General features: G+C 44.5%; 1 protein-coding gene across 4 annotated transcripts in view; it reads left to right on the plus strand.

Moving 5' to 3' along the window:
• LOC134958618 (inter-alpha-trypsin inhibitor heavy chain H3-like) overlaps positions 1 to 14,390 on the plus strand; it is a 134,587-nt gene that overhangs the window by 53,720 nt on the left and 66,477 nt on the right. For all 4 annotated transcript variants that reach the window (XM_063941329.1, XM_063941330.1, XM_063941331.1 and 1 more), the window contains exons 6-12: positions 1,290 to 1,400; positions 1,486 to 1,614; positions 3,619 to 3,735; positions 4,660 to 4,828; positions 7,564 to 7,689; positions 8,819 to 9,000; positions 12,085 to 12,270. In XM_063941329.1, coding sequence (XP_063797399.1) covers positions 1,290 to 1,400; positions 1,486 to 1,614; positions 3,619 to 3,735; positions 4,660 to 4,828; positions 7,564 to 7,689; positions 8,819 to 9,000; positions 12,085 to 12,270 — 1,020 coding nt within the window. The remainder of the gene's footprint in view (positions 1 to 1,289; positions 1,401 to 1,485; positions 1,615 to 3,618; positions 3,736 to 4,659; positions 4,829 to 7,563; positions 7,690 to 8,818; positions 9,001 to 12,084; positions 12,271 to 14,390) is intronic.

The following is a 14,390-nucleotide window of genomic DNA, read 5'->3' on the forward strand; positions in this document are numbered from 1 at the left end:
GCCTAGGGCATCATATTGGTTAGGGCCGGCTCTGGTATAAGGTGACATATGTATAATGTATAATACAAGTGCACAGTTTGGAATGTGATCCCTAGATGAGGAGGGGGACCCTCAGACAGTGGGGCTCACTGGGGGTTTCCCCTGTACCCCTGTGGGCCAGTCCAACCCTGCATCCACAAAGCATCGAATTACGGTTGGCCCCTGGCAGCGCAGCCTGACTGAGCAGTCAGGTGGTCCGCCGCCATTTTTTTAGTAAGAGCGGTTGCTTGTGGCGTCACGCAGCCGCCCTAAAAACGTTCCAGGCAGGCCCCTATTTGGCCCGCCCCACCCATGAAATGCTGCGTTGATGCCCCTCCAGACGGTCGCCGATGTTAATCACCTTGCGGACGCATCTTGGAATGATGTGGCCAGAAGGTGTAGGGTCGCGCACGCGCACTGCGTCCTGTGCACTTGCATAGACCGCCTGAATGCGGCTGCTGCGTACAGACGCGCGGCTGCGTTCAGGTCTGAATGACACCATGAGTCACCAAGCTACCGGCGATGTGAGTCAGATAATAAACTCACACACTGCCAGTATTCCCACGTGCTTTTAGTGTTTTTAAAATATATATATATATATATATATTTTTTTTTTTAATAAAAGCATTCCTTCCTACCCCCACCCCAATGTAAAAACATCACTAACGCTTTTGCCTAGACCGGTAATGGAAAAATTAGGGGGGAAAAGAGTGTGAGGTCCCCCCAAATTTTCCACTGCCGTCACTAGACGTTAGCTGCCAGGGCTGGTGGCATTAAAGCAGGGTAGAAGCCAATGCAACCAGCGTGTAAGTCTCCCCCACCACCTGATCCCCGTCCCCCCGTCTCTGTCACTTTATGTCCTTAATATGCTTGAACTACATGTATGTAATTCGGGCAATCAGATGTGTTGACAAAAGCACAAAACTATTATGTGTTGCTAATAGTACACGGCTCAGGGCTCAACCTATCAAATGTATTTCATATAAATAACAAATTTAGACAAAATGTTTTCCATTTAAAGCTTGGAAAGTGGAGAGAGATAAAATACCAACTAACCAGCTCCTGTCACGTTACATGCTGTGTTTAAACAATTACAGGAGCTGATTGGTTGGTACTTTATCTCTCTCTGCCTTATGTCTCTTCAAGCTTTGATAAATACCCCCCTTAGTTCTTTCACTTCATTCAAAATAATAAAATTACTTTTTATCAAACAGAACATTTCAGTGATAAAATTTCAGGAAAAAAAAATCTTCCCCATCATTTCTTTACAGATCAATGTGGACATTGCGGAACCGCAAGGAATAAGCTTCCTGAAGGCCGTCGGAACGTTTATCTCTAATGAACTATCGGATATGGTTAAAGTAAACTTGACAGAAAACAAGGTAATGCTTTCCTCCTCCCTCCCAGTCTGTGTCACCTTGTTACAGGAGACGTCCGCTAACGTGATTCTCTCTGTGTAACTCACAGGCTCACATAGAATTTATTCCGACGGTGGACCAACAGCGAAACTGCCCTAATTGCTTGGAGACACATCTAGACGGGGACCTTGTAATAAAGTATGATGTGAAGAGGGACAATTCTGCTGGAAAAGTGCAGGTAAGTTGCAGGGTAAACTCTGAATGAACAGTTTTCATGCAAATAAAAATCTATGGGTGCGAAGTAAAGAATGAATCTAGAAATTGTGATGTGACAAACTGCCGCCTCTAGCTGCGCAATTCCTGTACTGATGCTCAAATTTCCTGTATAACTCTACCCTGACCTTCTTGTGTGGAGAGATTGTGTAGTGACAGATGCTTATATACATAAACTGCCCTTACAAAAGTCTGCAATGACCTCCATTCTGCTAAATCTAAGGGACATTACTCTCTACTTATTCTTCTTGATCTCTCTACTGCTTTTGACACTGTGGACCACCCTTTCCTACTGCAAATCCTTCACTCCATTGGTCTGCGTGACACTGCCCTCTCCTGGCTGTCTTCCTACCTCTCTTACCGTTCATTCTCTGTCTCCTCTCATGACTCCACCTCCCCTCACTTCCACTAACTGTAGGGGTACCCCAAGGCTCTGCTCTTGGTCCTCTTCTTTTCTCTCTCTATACGTCCTCCCTAGGTAAGCTCATTAGTTCTTTTGGTTTCCAATATCATCTCTATGCTGATGACACTCAAATCTATCTTTCCTCCCCTGATCTCTCCCCGGCTCTCCTCACTCGTATCTCCAACTGTATCTCTGCTATCTCTTCCTGGATGTCCCAGCGCTTTCTTAAACTTAACATGTCTAAGACCGAGCTGATCATCTACACTCCCTCCCGCATAACCTCTCCTCTCACAATCTCATTATCTATTGATGACACCACTATCTCCTCTAGCCCCCAAATGCGCTGTCTTGGAGTAATCATTGACTCCTCCCTCTCCTTCAAACCACACATTAAGCACCTCTCGCAAACCTGACGTTTCCATCTAAAAAATATTTCCAGGATCAGACCCTTTCTGACCCAGGACGCTACTAAGACCCTCATCCACTCACTGGACTACTGTAATCTCCTCCTGACTGGCATTCCTGACAAATACCTCCCTCCACTCCAATCTATCCTCAATGCTGCTGCCCGGCTCATTTTCCTCACCAAACGCACTACATCCACCTCTACTCTCCTACAAGACCTTCACTGGCTCCCCTTCCCTTGCAGAATCCAATTCAAGCTTCTCACACTCACTTACAAAGCCCTCGCCCACTCCTCTCCCATCTACATCTCTGACCTTATCTCCCTTTACATTCCCACCCATCCTCTTCGCTCTGCTAATGCACGCCGACTCTCCTGCCTACTGATCACCTCCTCCCACTCCAACCTCCAAGATTTTTCACGTGCTGCTCCCTTTCCATGGAATTCCCTACCTCTCCCTCTCAGACTCTCCACCTCTCTACAAAACTTCAAACGGGCTCTCAAGACCCACTTCTTCACCAAACCCAGCCAAATCTCATCCTAACCCTCTGTTCCATGCTCTCTATGTACCCCGTCTGTGTCACCCCTATCTGTCTACCCCTTCCCTTTAGAATGTAAGCTCTCACGAGCAGGGCCCTCTTCCCTCATGTGCTTATCCTTTGTCTTACTTTAATAATCTTCAACTGCACCAAATCCAGCAGTCTTCTGCCACCTGATACTTATTCCAGTGTCATCTGCTGATGTAGCTATGTTTATTTACCCTGTATTGTCCTATATTGTTGTCAACTGTAAGTTGCTGTTTTCCTGTTTGATTATTTGTTTATGTACTCTGTAATTGGGCGCTGCGGAACCCTTGTGGCGCCATATAAATAAAGGATAATAATAATAATAATAATTACACAGTGACAGGGGTCAATATAAATAGAAGAGAAGTAATATTTAGCTATGTCTAGTAATAGCAAGTAATGATTTGTTGCCTGGGGGGGGTTAGGGGGGTAGGAGGTAAATTAGCGTTCAGTGATCCTGTACCCAACGAATGAGCAGACAGACAGGATTAGAGTCGCCATCCCTGAATTCCGCAGTGGGACGTACTCTTTGTGATGTTGCTATTTTGCTCCATTTTCAGTCTTGAGCAGATTCTTCATGATACATTTAATCCGCAGGTCGTCAATGGATATTTTGTGCATTATTTTGCCCCTGCCAGTCTCCAGCGGATGCCCAAGAACGTGGTGTTTGTTATTGACCGCAGCGGCTCAATGCATGGGGATAAAATAAAACAGGTAACAATGATATGACGGGCAATTTGGCAATATTCTTATAATGTTCAAGATCCATATATTTATCAATACTTTCACCTTCATCATCTTTTACTTATATCCTGCCAGCATATTCCATCATTCCAAAATGTAAGTAACGTATAGAATAACTGGGGTTGTCATTCTATGGAATGAAAGATACAGATAGTTACAGATACTGTACTTCTTATGAAGACATATTGCAGTATATAGCACAATATACACCCTTCATATCCCCCGCACCACTTATTCTTGACCACAAATAACTTCTACTATAAGTAAAGACACAAACCGGCGCACTGGCGCAGTCAACACTGGGGGTCATTCCGAGTTGTTCGCTCGTTGCCGATTTTCGCTATGCTGCGATTTGTTGCTAACTGCGCATGCGCATGGTACGCAGCACGCATGCGCTAAGTTATTTTACACAAAACTTAGCAGTTTTGCTGGTGTTCGAGCAACGCTTTTCAGTCGCACTGCTGATCGGTGAATGATTGACAGGAAAGGGGCGTTTCTGGGTGGTAACTGAGCGTTTTCCGGGAGTGTGCTAAAAAACGCAGGCGTGTCAGGGAAAAACGCGGGAGTGTCTGGGGAAACGGAGGAGTAGCTGGCCGAACGCAGGGCGTGTTTGTGACGTCAAACCAGGAACTAAACGGACTGAGCTGATCGCAATCTAGGAGTAGGTCTGGAGCTACTCAGAAACTGCAAAGAATTATTTAGTAGCAGTTCTGCTAATCTTTCGTTCGCTATTCTACTAAGCTAAGATACACTCCCAGAGGGCGGCGGCCTAGCGTGTGCAATGCTGCTAAAAGCAGCTAGCAAGCGATCAACTTGGAATGAGGACCACTGTACGTCCAGGGAAAGTAGAACCTATTTCTCTGATGTAATTGCTGTGTTCTGGTTTACGTGTAGGCGCAGGAAGCCTTCATAAAGATACTGGATGATGTGCCAAGAGAAGACAGATTTGGCATTTTATTATTTGACGACAAAGTGAACGTCTGGAGGAAGAAACTTCTGAAAGCAACTCCAGCCAACATTAGCAAGGCAAAAGAGTTTGTACTGAGCATCGATGCAAGGGGAGGTACAGTATGTCACTGTCATTACACGGCACCGCTGAGACACATTCCCTGTTGCAAAGGGCAACTTGCAATAATATCCCAAACCTAGAGAATATAATTTTTATGAGAAGGGGAAAAGGTTTGGAGAGGTAAGATGTGTATTGTGATTTCGCTTAAAACCTGACCTCAGCATATGCTTAGAATGGGGCATCCTCAGTAATTCAGCAGTGAGACAGCAGAGGTCAGCAGTGAGTATCAGAATGGGAAGGTTGGCCTGATTCAAAGGTAGGTGCAGTTCCCAGGGTCACCATCAGGGAATAACCACCAGGACTGAAGTCCTTGGCTCAGACAGAGAAGGGGTCATGCAGCATGTGAAGCTGCAGCTCCAGACCCCCATTAAAAATAGTCCCACAGGAGCGGAGACTGAATATGTTCTAATTCCTAGGCCCCGCTTCCGCTGGCCCTGGCACAGCATTTGCTCTCTCTCACCTGGTTGTTGGTAGGGATGTGCGCCGGGCCATTTTTGCTGGATATGGATTTGGTTCTGATTCGTCAGCCGATTTTGGATTTGCCAAACCGCCGTGACTGGATTTGGATTTTTTTTTTTAAATTGACAAAAAAAACTAAAATCACTTAATTTGGGCCTTTTCTGTTCCTAGACTATTATTAACATCAATAACACTAATTTCCAGTCAATTTTGACCACTTCACAGCTAATTATATTGTTTTCACTATTATAAAGTGACCTGGTTGGTTACTAAGCGACAGAGCAGCGGCACAAACAATTGGCAGTTTATAGCACATCTGTGAAACATTGCCACACAGCAGTGGCTGAAATAAAAGTTGGTGCAATATGGATTTGTCCTTGGGCCCTTCCTCCCACCTTTATGTTGGATATTAAAAAGGACATGCACAGTTTAAGAAACCAAGCACTTCAGCAATAGGGACTGACATTTTTGTGGCTGAAGTGCTTGCTTTGTTTGGGCCCTCCTTATCATCACCATCTTTACTTGTACTGCTCCCCATATGTGTAGATGGTGCAGAAATGGTGGAAGGAGGTGAAAGAGGCTTCTCCATAAGGACAGTGTGAGAAATGTCAGACTCATACCTAGCTGATGTGGACACCCCTAAACGTTCCTCAGGAATCTGTGACGGTTCTGAACGCACAGTTTGTTCTACTGCCTTAGTGATTTTCATTTTATTAACACCTCTTCTAAACTCTGAGTGAAAAGTTCTTGCATCGTCATGACTGACATCTCAACTGGACGGGCACATCTAAAGGCAGATGATTGGTAGGTGTGCATGATTGATAAGTGTGTATGCACTTACCAATCGTCAGATAGGTCGGCGGAATGGCTGCCATCCAGGTGTGTACCCAGCATCAGTCTTCTCTTGCACTGGGGTACTCCAGACCCTGTCAGTCACAAGCTCTGCCCTGCAGATTACAGGAGGAGCCACTGCTAACAGAATCCCAGAAAATATATATATCTCTGTAATGGCTCCCTGATGAGGAGAAAGGTTATGTGTATGTATGTATGTATGTATGTATGTGTGTGTGTGTGTGTGTGTGTGTGTATGTGTATATATGTTTGGTGTGTGTGTGTGTATATGTGTTGTATGTTTTCGGGGGATGTTGAAAATGATTAATAGATGGGTTAATGAATGCTAGTTGTGGGGAACTTAATAGGTGCTAAGTGAGTGTATTAATGGAGACTTATGGGAGCTGATAGGGTGGAATGATAACTAATCTGGGAGAGATGGGGTAAAGGATGCTGGGGGGGTTGATTGATGATGAATTGGGGAGAGATGGGATAATGGCCCTCATTCCGAGTTGTTCGGTTGCTAGCTGCTTTTAGCAGCATTGCACACGCTAGGCCGTCGCCCTCTGGGAGTGTATCTTAGCTTAGCAGAAGTGCAAACGAAAGATTAGCAGAATTGCTACTAAAAATTTTCATGCAGTTTCTGAGTAGCTCCAGACCTACTCCTAGACTGCGATCACCTCAGTCCGTTTAGTTCCTGGTTTGACGTCACAAACGCGCCCTGCGTTCGGCCAGCCACTCCTGCGTTTTAGCCTGACACGCCTGTGTTTTTTAGCACACTCCCGGAAAACGCTCAGTTACCTCCCAGAAATGCCCCTTTTTGCAATTTTATTCCAGATTTGCAGCTGCGGTAACATGCAAATGCTAGTTTCAGACGTTCCCCTGTGTACTTGAGTGTGACGGAATGTGTAAGCTCTGAGTTGCCCTCTCAGTGTCCGTGGATGGTGTAATTTTGCCAGCGTTTGTAAATATTCCCCCATCAGTGCATCAGCGCTCTCAGCATGAACACTAGCACCAGCCTATGGCAGAGGCAGTGTCTCCACAACTCCTGCTAAACATGGCTTCTGTGGCTGCAGTACAGCATCTCAAAATGCAGCCGCTTGCATCGGCGCACTCATGACACTACAGTAACACGCCCATGAGACGCCCATGAGACTTTTTGCGCAGCATGTTCAGTAGCAAATAATAGCTCAACTGCACCAGTATCGGCACTGACTGAGTCAACTAGTCTGAATCACGCTCTGTGTTATTAGCATGAAGATGACATTGATGGAGAAGAGATGGTCTCAAATAAAATTACTGGTGTGACATTTAATGTGTGATTGAAACTTGCGTGATTTTTTTAATCTAGCCGTACAGTATACACCTGATCCAACTACAGCTGTAGAAATATACCACTGCATAATCTCTATGGCATTCTGTTTATTCTTACTTTGCAGGTACAGACATCAATAAGGCTTTACTCGATGCAGCAAAAATGCTCACAGATGCCGCGGTTACTAATGAACAATCGGAAGTGAGAGCTTCCATATTATTATTCCTATCAGATGGAGATCCGACATCAGGTAAATTATTCTGCTATAAATGCTATTAATGTAATATATGACAATATGCAAAAGATAACACCTGCAGATCTTACAGCTCTGCACGAGAACCACTGTATTTTGCAAAAGTTGCATTATGGTATTTTCAAATGTACATATTAAAGTTACCTGAAGGTGAAAATTCCCTATAAACTATGGGGGACAATTGTTAAAGCTTGGAGAGAGATAAAGTACCAACCAATCAGCTCCTAACTGTCATGTTACAGGTTGTGTTTGAAAAAAATTACAGGAACTGTAACTGGTACTGTGTCTCTCTCCACTATATCTCTTTCCAGGCTTTGATAAATCTCCCCTTATGTGTCACATATGTCACTGTAGACTTTTACTCACTTTACAGTCTAGTTAGTTAGTTAGAAAGATAAATGTAATAAATGGGAGTATTTCACATAGCACAGGCAACTAAGAAGTATTTCAGGTACAGTACAGTAGATGCCAGGGGTACTATGGACTTTCTGGGGTTAATACGCCATCCTTAGGAATGTTAGGGACATGCCGTGAGGGATATGGTCGTTAGGTTGACACAGCTTAGGTCGACAGTCATTAGGTCGACCACTGAAGGTCGATATGCATTAGGTCAACATGGTCAATAGGTCGACATGGTCATTAGGTCAATATGTACTAGGTCAACAGGTCAAAAGGTCGACATGAGTTTTTCAAAAATTTTTCTATTTATATATATTTCTATTCTTGTATTTTTTAATTCTTAACGATCCACGTGGACTACGATTGGAACGGTAACCGGTGCCGAGCACAGCGGTAGCGGAGCGAGGCACCTTGCCCAAAGTTCACGCTCCATTCAAGGGGACACAGTGCACTAATTGGGGTTCCCCATCACTTTACGAAGAAAATGACGCCAAAAACAGTAAAAAAAAAAACATGTTGACCTTTTGACCTGCCGACCTAGTACATGTCGACCTAATGACCATGTCGACCTATTGTCCCTGTCAACCTAATGCATGTTTACCTTCCATGGTCGACCTAATGACTGTTGACCTAAGTTGTGTCTATCCAACGACCCATACCCTACCATGAAGTCTATTGGTGAGAGCTAGGACATATAGCGCCTCTTACAATCACTATTATGTTACAGGTATTACCAACCACAAACAAATCATAGAAAACCTCAAACAGTCTCTAGGGGGTAAAGCTACGCTGTACTGCCTGGGTTTTGGCAGCGATGTTGATTATAACTTTTTGGAGAAATTATCCTTAGAAAATGGGGGACTGGCTCGCCGTATATATGAGGACTCGGACTCTGCCTTACAGCTACAGGTGAGCAATCTATTTCATACATACACTGTCCTTGGGCAGGCTCACTATTCCCATACGTGGCTTTCCCCTGATATCTGCTTGTTCCTGCCCCCCTTCTTCATATCAGCTTTATATAAACTAAGATCATGTTAATGCTTCTCCTGCATAATTCCTAGCTGATGATTTAGGACATAATCAGTTTATTCATGAAATAGTTATTAAATATATCTGCTTAGATTCTGGTTTTCCATAATTTTCCATAATAAAGATGTGTAAGAAGGAGAAACATATATTGGGATGCTATAATAACAGTTGATAGGATGAGTTACTGGGCCTGATTCAGATTTGTTCACTACACTGATATTCACACACATGGCTAATGTTTTGCCATCTGCGCATGCACCTGAGTCACACAATGAATGGATCCTGATTTCATATGTATGCACGTTTTTCCTGTTTGGCTTTATCAAAGCTTCTACCTTTGCCTTGATAAAGCCAAACAGTGAAACATGCGTCGGCTTCAAAGCTGTGCACAGCAGGAACCAACTCTCTCTTACAATAATGTTGCAATAAATGTAACATTAGTCTATGGGGAAACAGTGTTAACCCTGAGCGCATCAGATAAGCTACAAAGGGGCATATTGTTATGATGAATGCAGACAATGCTTATATTATAGCACATATCAAGGATATTTGCATATTTCCTCTACCTATAAATGCTGCCTTCTGTTAATGACATGATTCAGATCATGACTATGTGAGACAATGATAATTACATCTGCTGCACTGAACACTAATTGTATCCATGATCAGGACATGTGAATGTATGATAGCCAACTTTTCACTACAGCACAAATTGTGACTATTCAACACCATGTATGAACACTTTTACACAATAAAAATATGTGAACGTGGGGCTGCAATAAAAAAAATGGGGTATACACTGAGGTGCTCAATATACTACAGATAGAATATAATATCTTGACTCTAATATTGAATTGAGTTACAATTAGTTCAAATGCCATCTTGATAAGCTCACTACTATTCTGAGTGATAATAGTATCTGTCTGAACAAATATATGGAGGCTTCATATTATTCTACGTGAACTGATACATTTGTGTCAATGCGAGTTTTTCTCTAATAAGAATATTCTATATTGATACAAAACTATGAAAGACATATACACTATAAGAAAAAAAAAACCATACTGGTTATTATCATTTTTTTCTATAAAAGTGATATGTATTATAGAGAAAACTGAGTGATTACACTGTTCACAGTGTATTTAATCACACTTCCATTCTCTTCATACACTTTTCTATGGGCCTAATTCAGACCTGATCGTAGCAGCAACTTTGTTGGGCAAAACCATGTGCACTGCAGGTGGGGCAGATGTAACATGTGCAGAGAGAGTTAGATTTGGGTGGGTTATTTTGTTTCTGTGCAGGGTAAATACTGGCTGCTTTATTTTTACACTGCAATTTAGATTTCAGTTTGAACACACCCCACCCAAATCTAACTCTCTCTGCACATGTTACATCTGCCCCACCTGCTAGTCCCATGGTTTTGACCATCTGCTAACAAAGTTGCTGCTACGATCAGGTCTGAACTAGGCTCTACTGTATATCTGTATTTAATTTATGTGGCCTGGTTTTATCATTGAGATTCTATATTAAAAATAAAAAATAAAAGTTACAGGTTTTTTTCTATGTACACCATACAAGACAATTCTTTTCTTTCCTCCCCCCAGTGCTGAGAATTTACATGTTGCCAGTGGTATCACCAACTGTTCTGATTTGCTAATATAGATGAGATTGATACACCAGGGGTTTCTCTCTATTTGATACCGTAATCTATATCCTGTGCGACTGGTTAAAAAAAAACCTTTTTGCGTCTACAGAATTAAGGTGGGTACACACTGACAGATTTATCTGCCGATGAATTGATCAGCAGATATATCTATGGATGGATCGGACAGTGGGGGTCATTCCGACCCGTTCGCAGGCAGCGGTTTATCGCTGCGGTGCGAACGGGTGCGGAATGCGCATGCACGGCGGCCGCAGTGCGCAACGTTGCCCAGCGACAGGGCTCGCCAGGTTACGTCACGTCTAACGAAGGAAGGGGTCACAGAGCGGACCGCAAAGAAGATTGACAGGAAGAAGGCGGACCTGGGCGTCACCGCAGCGTTTCCAGACATTTTCAGGGAGTGGATTTGAAAACGCAGGCGTGTCCTGAAGAACGGAGGGTGGATGTCTGAGGTCAAAGCCGGCTCCTGCATTTCTGAGATCGTCGCACAGGGTAAGTATGTCCAGGGCTGGTCTACTTCTGCTTGAAATTTTTTTAGCTTAGCAGGGCTGCACAAGCGATCGCAGCCCTGATGAGCTAAAATACACTCCACCATAGGCATGGACTAGTTGATCGCACCAGCAGCAAAAAGTTGCTTGCTGCGATCAACTGGGAATGACCACCAGTGTGTTGAGCATACACACTGCCCGATCCATCGGGGACTGACGTCATGAACTGGGTGGGCGTGTACACACGCCCGCCCAGTTCAGCTGTCAATCACCGCCGGCCGCCGCAGCATGAGTACGGGCGGTGGCCGACCGCCCGTACACACACAGCGACGCACCAATATATCGGTAGATATATTGGCCGCTGGCTGTGCTGCGGAGCCGACGCGATATGTCTGTGAACGACGTAGTTCACAGACATATTGGCCGTACACATTGGCCGACGGACCTGCGATATATCGGCCGTTCAAGGGAATGGCCGATATATCGGCCAGTGTGTACCCACCTTTAGATATAACCGATGTTAATGTAGCATCTATCCTTCCACAATCAGAATTGCGGATGTACACTGGGGGAAGAACTTTCCAGTGGCACTAGTATAAAGTCGCAGACATGACTTTATGCTAAAGCAAAAGACACAAGGACGGCAAAAGAATAAAGGCGGGCGTGATTACGTTCATCTCACAATCAGCCCCACTGTCTGCAGCTAGAACTTATCTTACCGGATGTCTCTTTTTTTCTTTTTCAATAATGCACAGAAAACAATTTGCAGGAAAATATTTAATTACAGTATAATACTGTCTTGTCTTTCAGGGTTTCTACAATGAAGTGGCGCACCCAATGCTTTTAAACATTAACCTGGAATATCTGGATAATTCTGTGGATCATGTAACCCAGAGCAGCTTCAGACATTATTACCAGGGCTCGGAGATTATAGTAGCTGGACATGTAATCAGCGCCAGTCTGCAGAATCTCACAGCGCAGGTCACTGCACAAGGAGTGAGTCTTTCCTGTTCTGCTCTCCTGGCATTGGAATCGGTTTTCCCACATAACAATAGCTTTATGCCGCTATGACGGGTGTGGAGTTATTCTCCCCCCTGGGTGTTAGGCTACGAAGGTGACGTCAGAGACCGTCTACCTTCTGATCTGGAATTCACCCTCCTTACATTGAGCCATTCTTTATTTTTATTTCGTGAACAGCCCTTTAGGTTAATAAACATATAACTAAGAGGATTGGTGCAGTATATTTTGCAGACATTCGTAATGTAAACTGCATAATGGCAACACGCTCTGAATTTCTATATGTACAGAACACGGACACTGTGGATGTCGACAGTTGGCATATTGACAATGTCATTTCCCATTCAGTTTTATGCTGATCCTAACCATAACCCTAATCTTACCCTAGCCCTAACTGAATTTTAACTCTAATCTAACTCTAACTGCACTCTGGATGTCATTCCGAGTTGATCGCTAGCTGCATTTGTTCGCAGCGCAGCGATCAGGCTAAAAAACGGCACTTCTGCACATGCGTATGCGGCGCAATGCGCACGCGCCTCGTATGGGCACAACGAACGATGTAGTTTTGCACAGGGTCTAGCGAAGCATTTCAGTCGCACTGGTGGCCGCAGACTGATTGACATGAAGTGGGTGTTTCTGGGTGTCAACTGACCGTTTTCTGGGAGTGTTCAGAAAAACGCAGGCGTGCCAGGAAAAACACAGGTGTGGCTGGGCGAACGCTGGGCGGGTTTGTGACGTCAAATCCTGAACTGAATAGTCTGAAGTGATCGCAAGCGCTGAGTAGGTATTGAGCTATTCTGAAACTACACAAAAAAACTTTGTAGCCGCTCTGCGATACAACCGTTCGCACTTCTGCTAAGCTAAAATACACTCCCAGTGGGCGGCGGCATAGCGTTTGCATGGCTGCTAAAACTAGCTAGCGAGTGATCAACTCGGAATGACCCCCTCTAACCCTAATCTAACCCTTATCCTAACCTCACTCTATCCCTAACCCTAATTTATCCTTAACCCTAATTGCATTTTCACTCTAAGCTAACCCTTACAGCAAAGTAACCCTAACCCTATTATAACTTTAGCCCTAATTGATACCTAACACTAACTCTAATTCCATAAAACACACGTGTGTGTGTGTGTGTGTGTGTGTGTGTGTGTATATTATATATATATATACACACACACTCACTCACACAGCACACATTTATGTTACACATTTATCACAAACACGCACGCACACACGCACCATACATGTATATGTCACACATTCAAAACACACACACAAACACACACACACACACACACACACACACACACACACACACACGAATATGTCGTGCATTCATCACACACACACACACACACACACACACACACACACACACACGTATATGTCACACATTCAACACATACACACACATGAATATGTCATGCATTCATCACACACACACACACACACACACACACACACACACACACACACACACACACACACACACACACACACACACACACACACTCATTCACACTTTCTCTCCCCATCCCCACCTCACTTACCAAGCAGTATCTGCAGGAAGGACAGGGTTCCATTGATTAGGCTCCTCATTACGGGTTCACTACGGCTGGCCGGCGGTCGGGCTCCCGGCGACCAGCATCCCGGCGCCGGGAGCCCGACCGCCGGCTTACCGACAGCTTGGCGAGCGCAAATGAGCCCCTTGCGGGCTCGCTGCGCTCGCCATGCTACGGGCACGGTGGCGCGCTACGCGCGCCACACTATTTTATTCTCCCTCTATGGGGGTCGTGGACCCCCACGAGGGAAAATAAGTGTCGGTATGCCGGCTGTCGGGCTCCCAGCGCCGGTATACTGAGCGCCGGGAGCCCGACCGCCGGCAAACAGAAGACCACCCCTCATTACAGCTATGTTGTTAAGCCCCTCCCCCTCGCTGCAAAAAAAAAAAAAAAAAAAAAAAAAAATGCAGCATTTTGCAGGTCTTCTGGGAGGGGGTGGAGCCAATAACACATAATTCCTTTCGAATCATGTCTTATTGACACCAGCGGTTTAACAACAGCGGCGATGCAAAAAAAAAATGTCAGTCGGGGTGGAT

The sequence above is a fragment of the Pseudophryne corroboree genome, chromosome 9 (genome assembly GCF_028390025.1).
Source record: "Pseudophryne corroboree isolate aPseCor3 chromosome 9, aPseCor3.hap2, whole genome shotgun sequence".
NCBI classification, from domain to species: Eukaryota; Metazoa; Chordata; class Amphibia; order Anura; family Myobatrachidae; genus Pseudophryne; species Pseudophryne corroboree.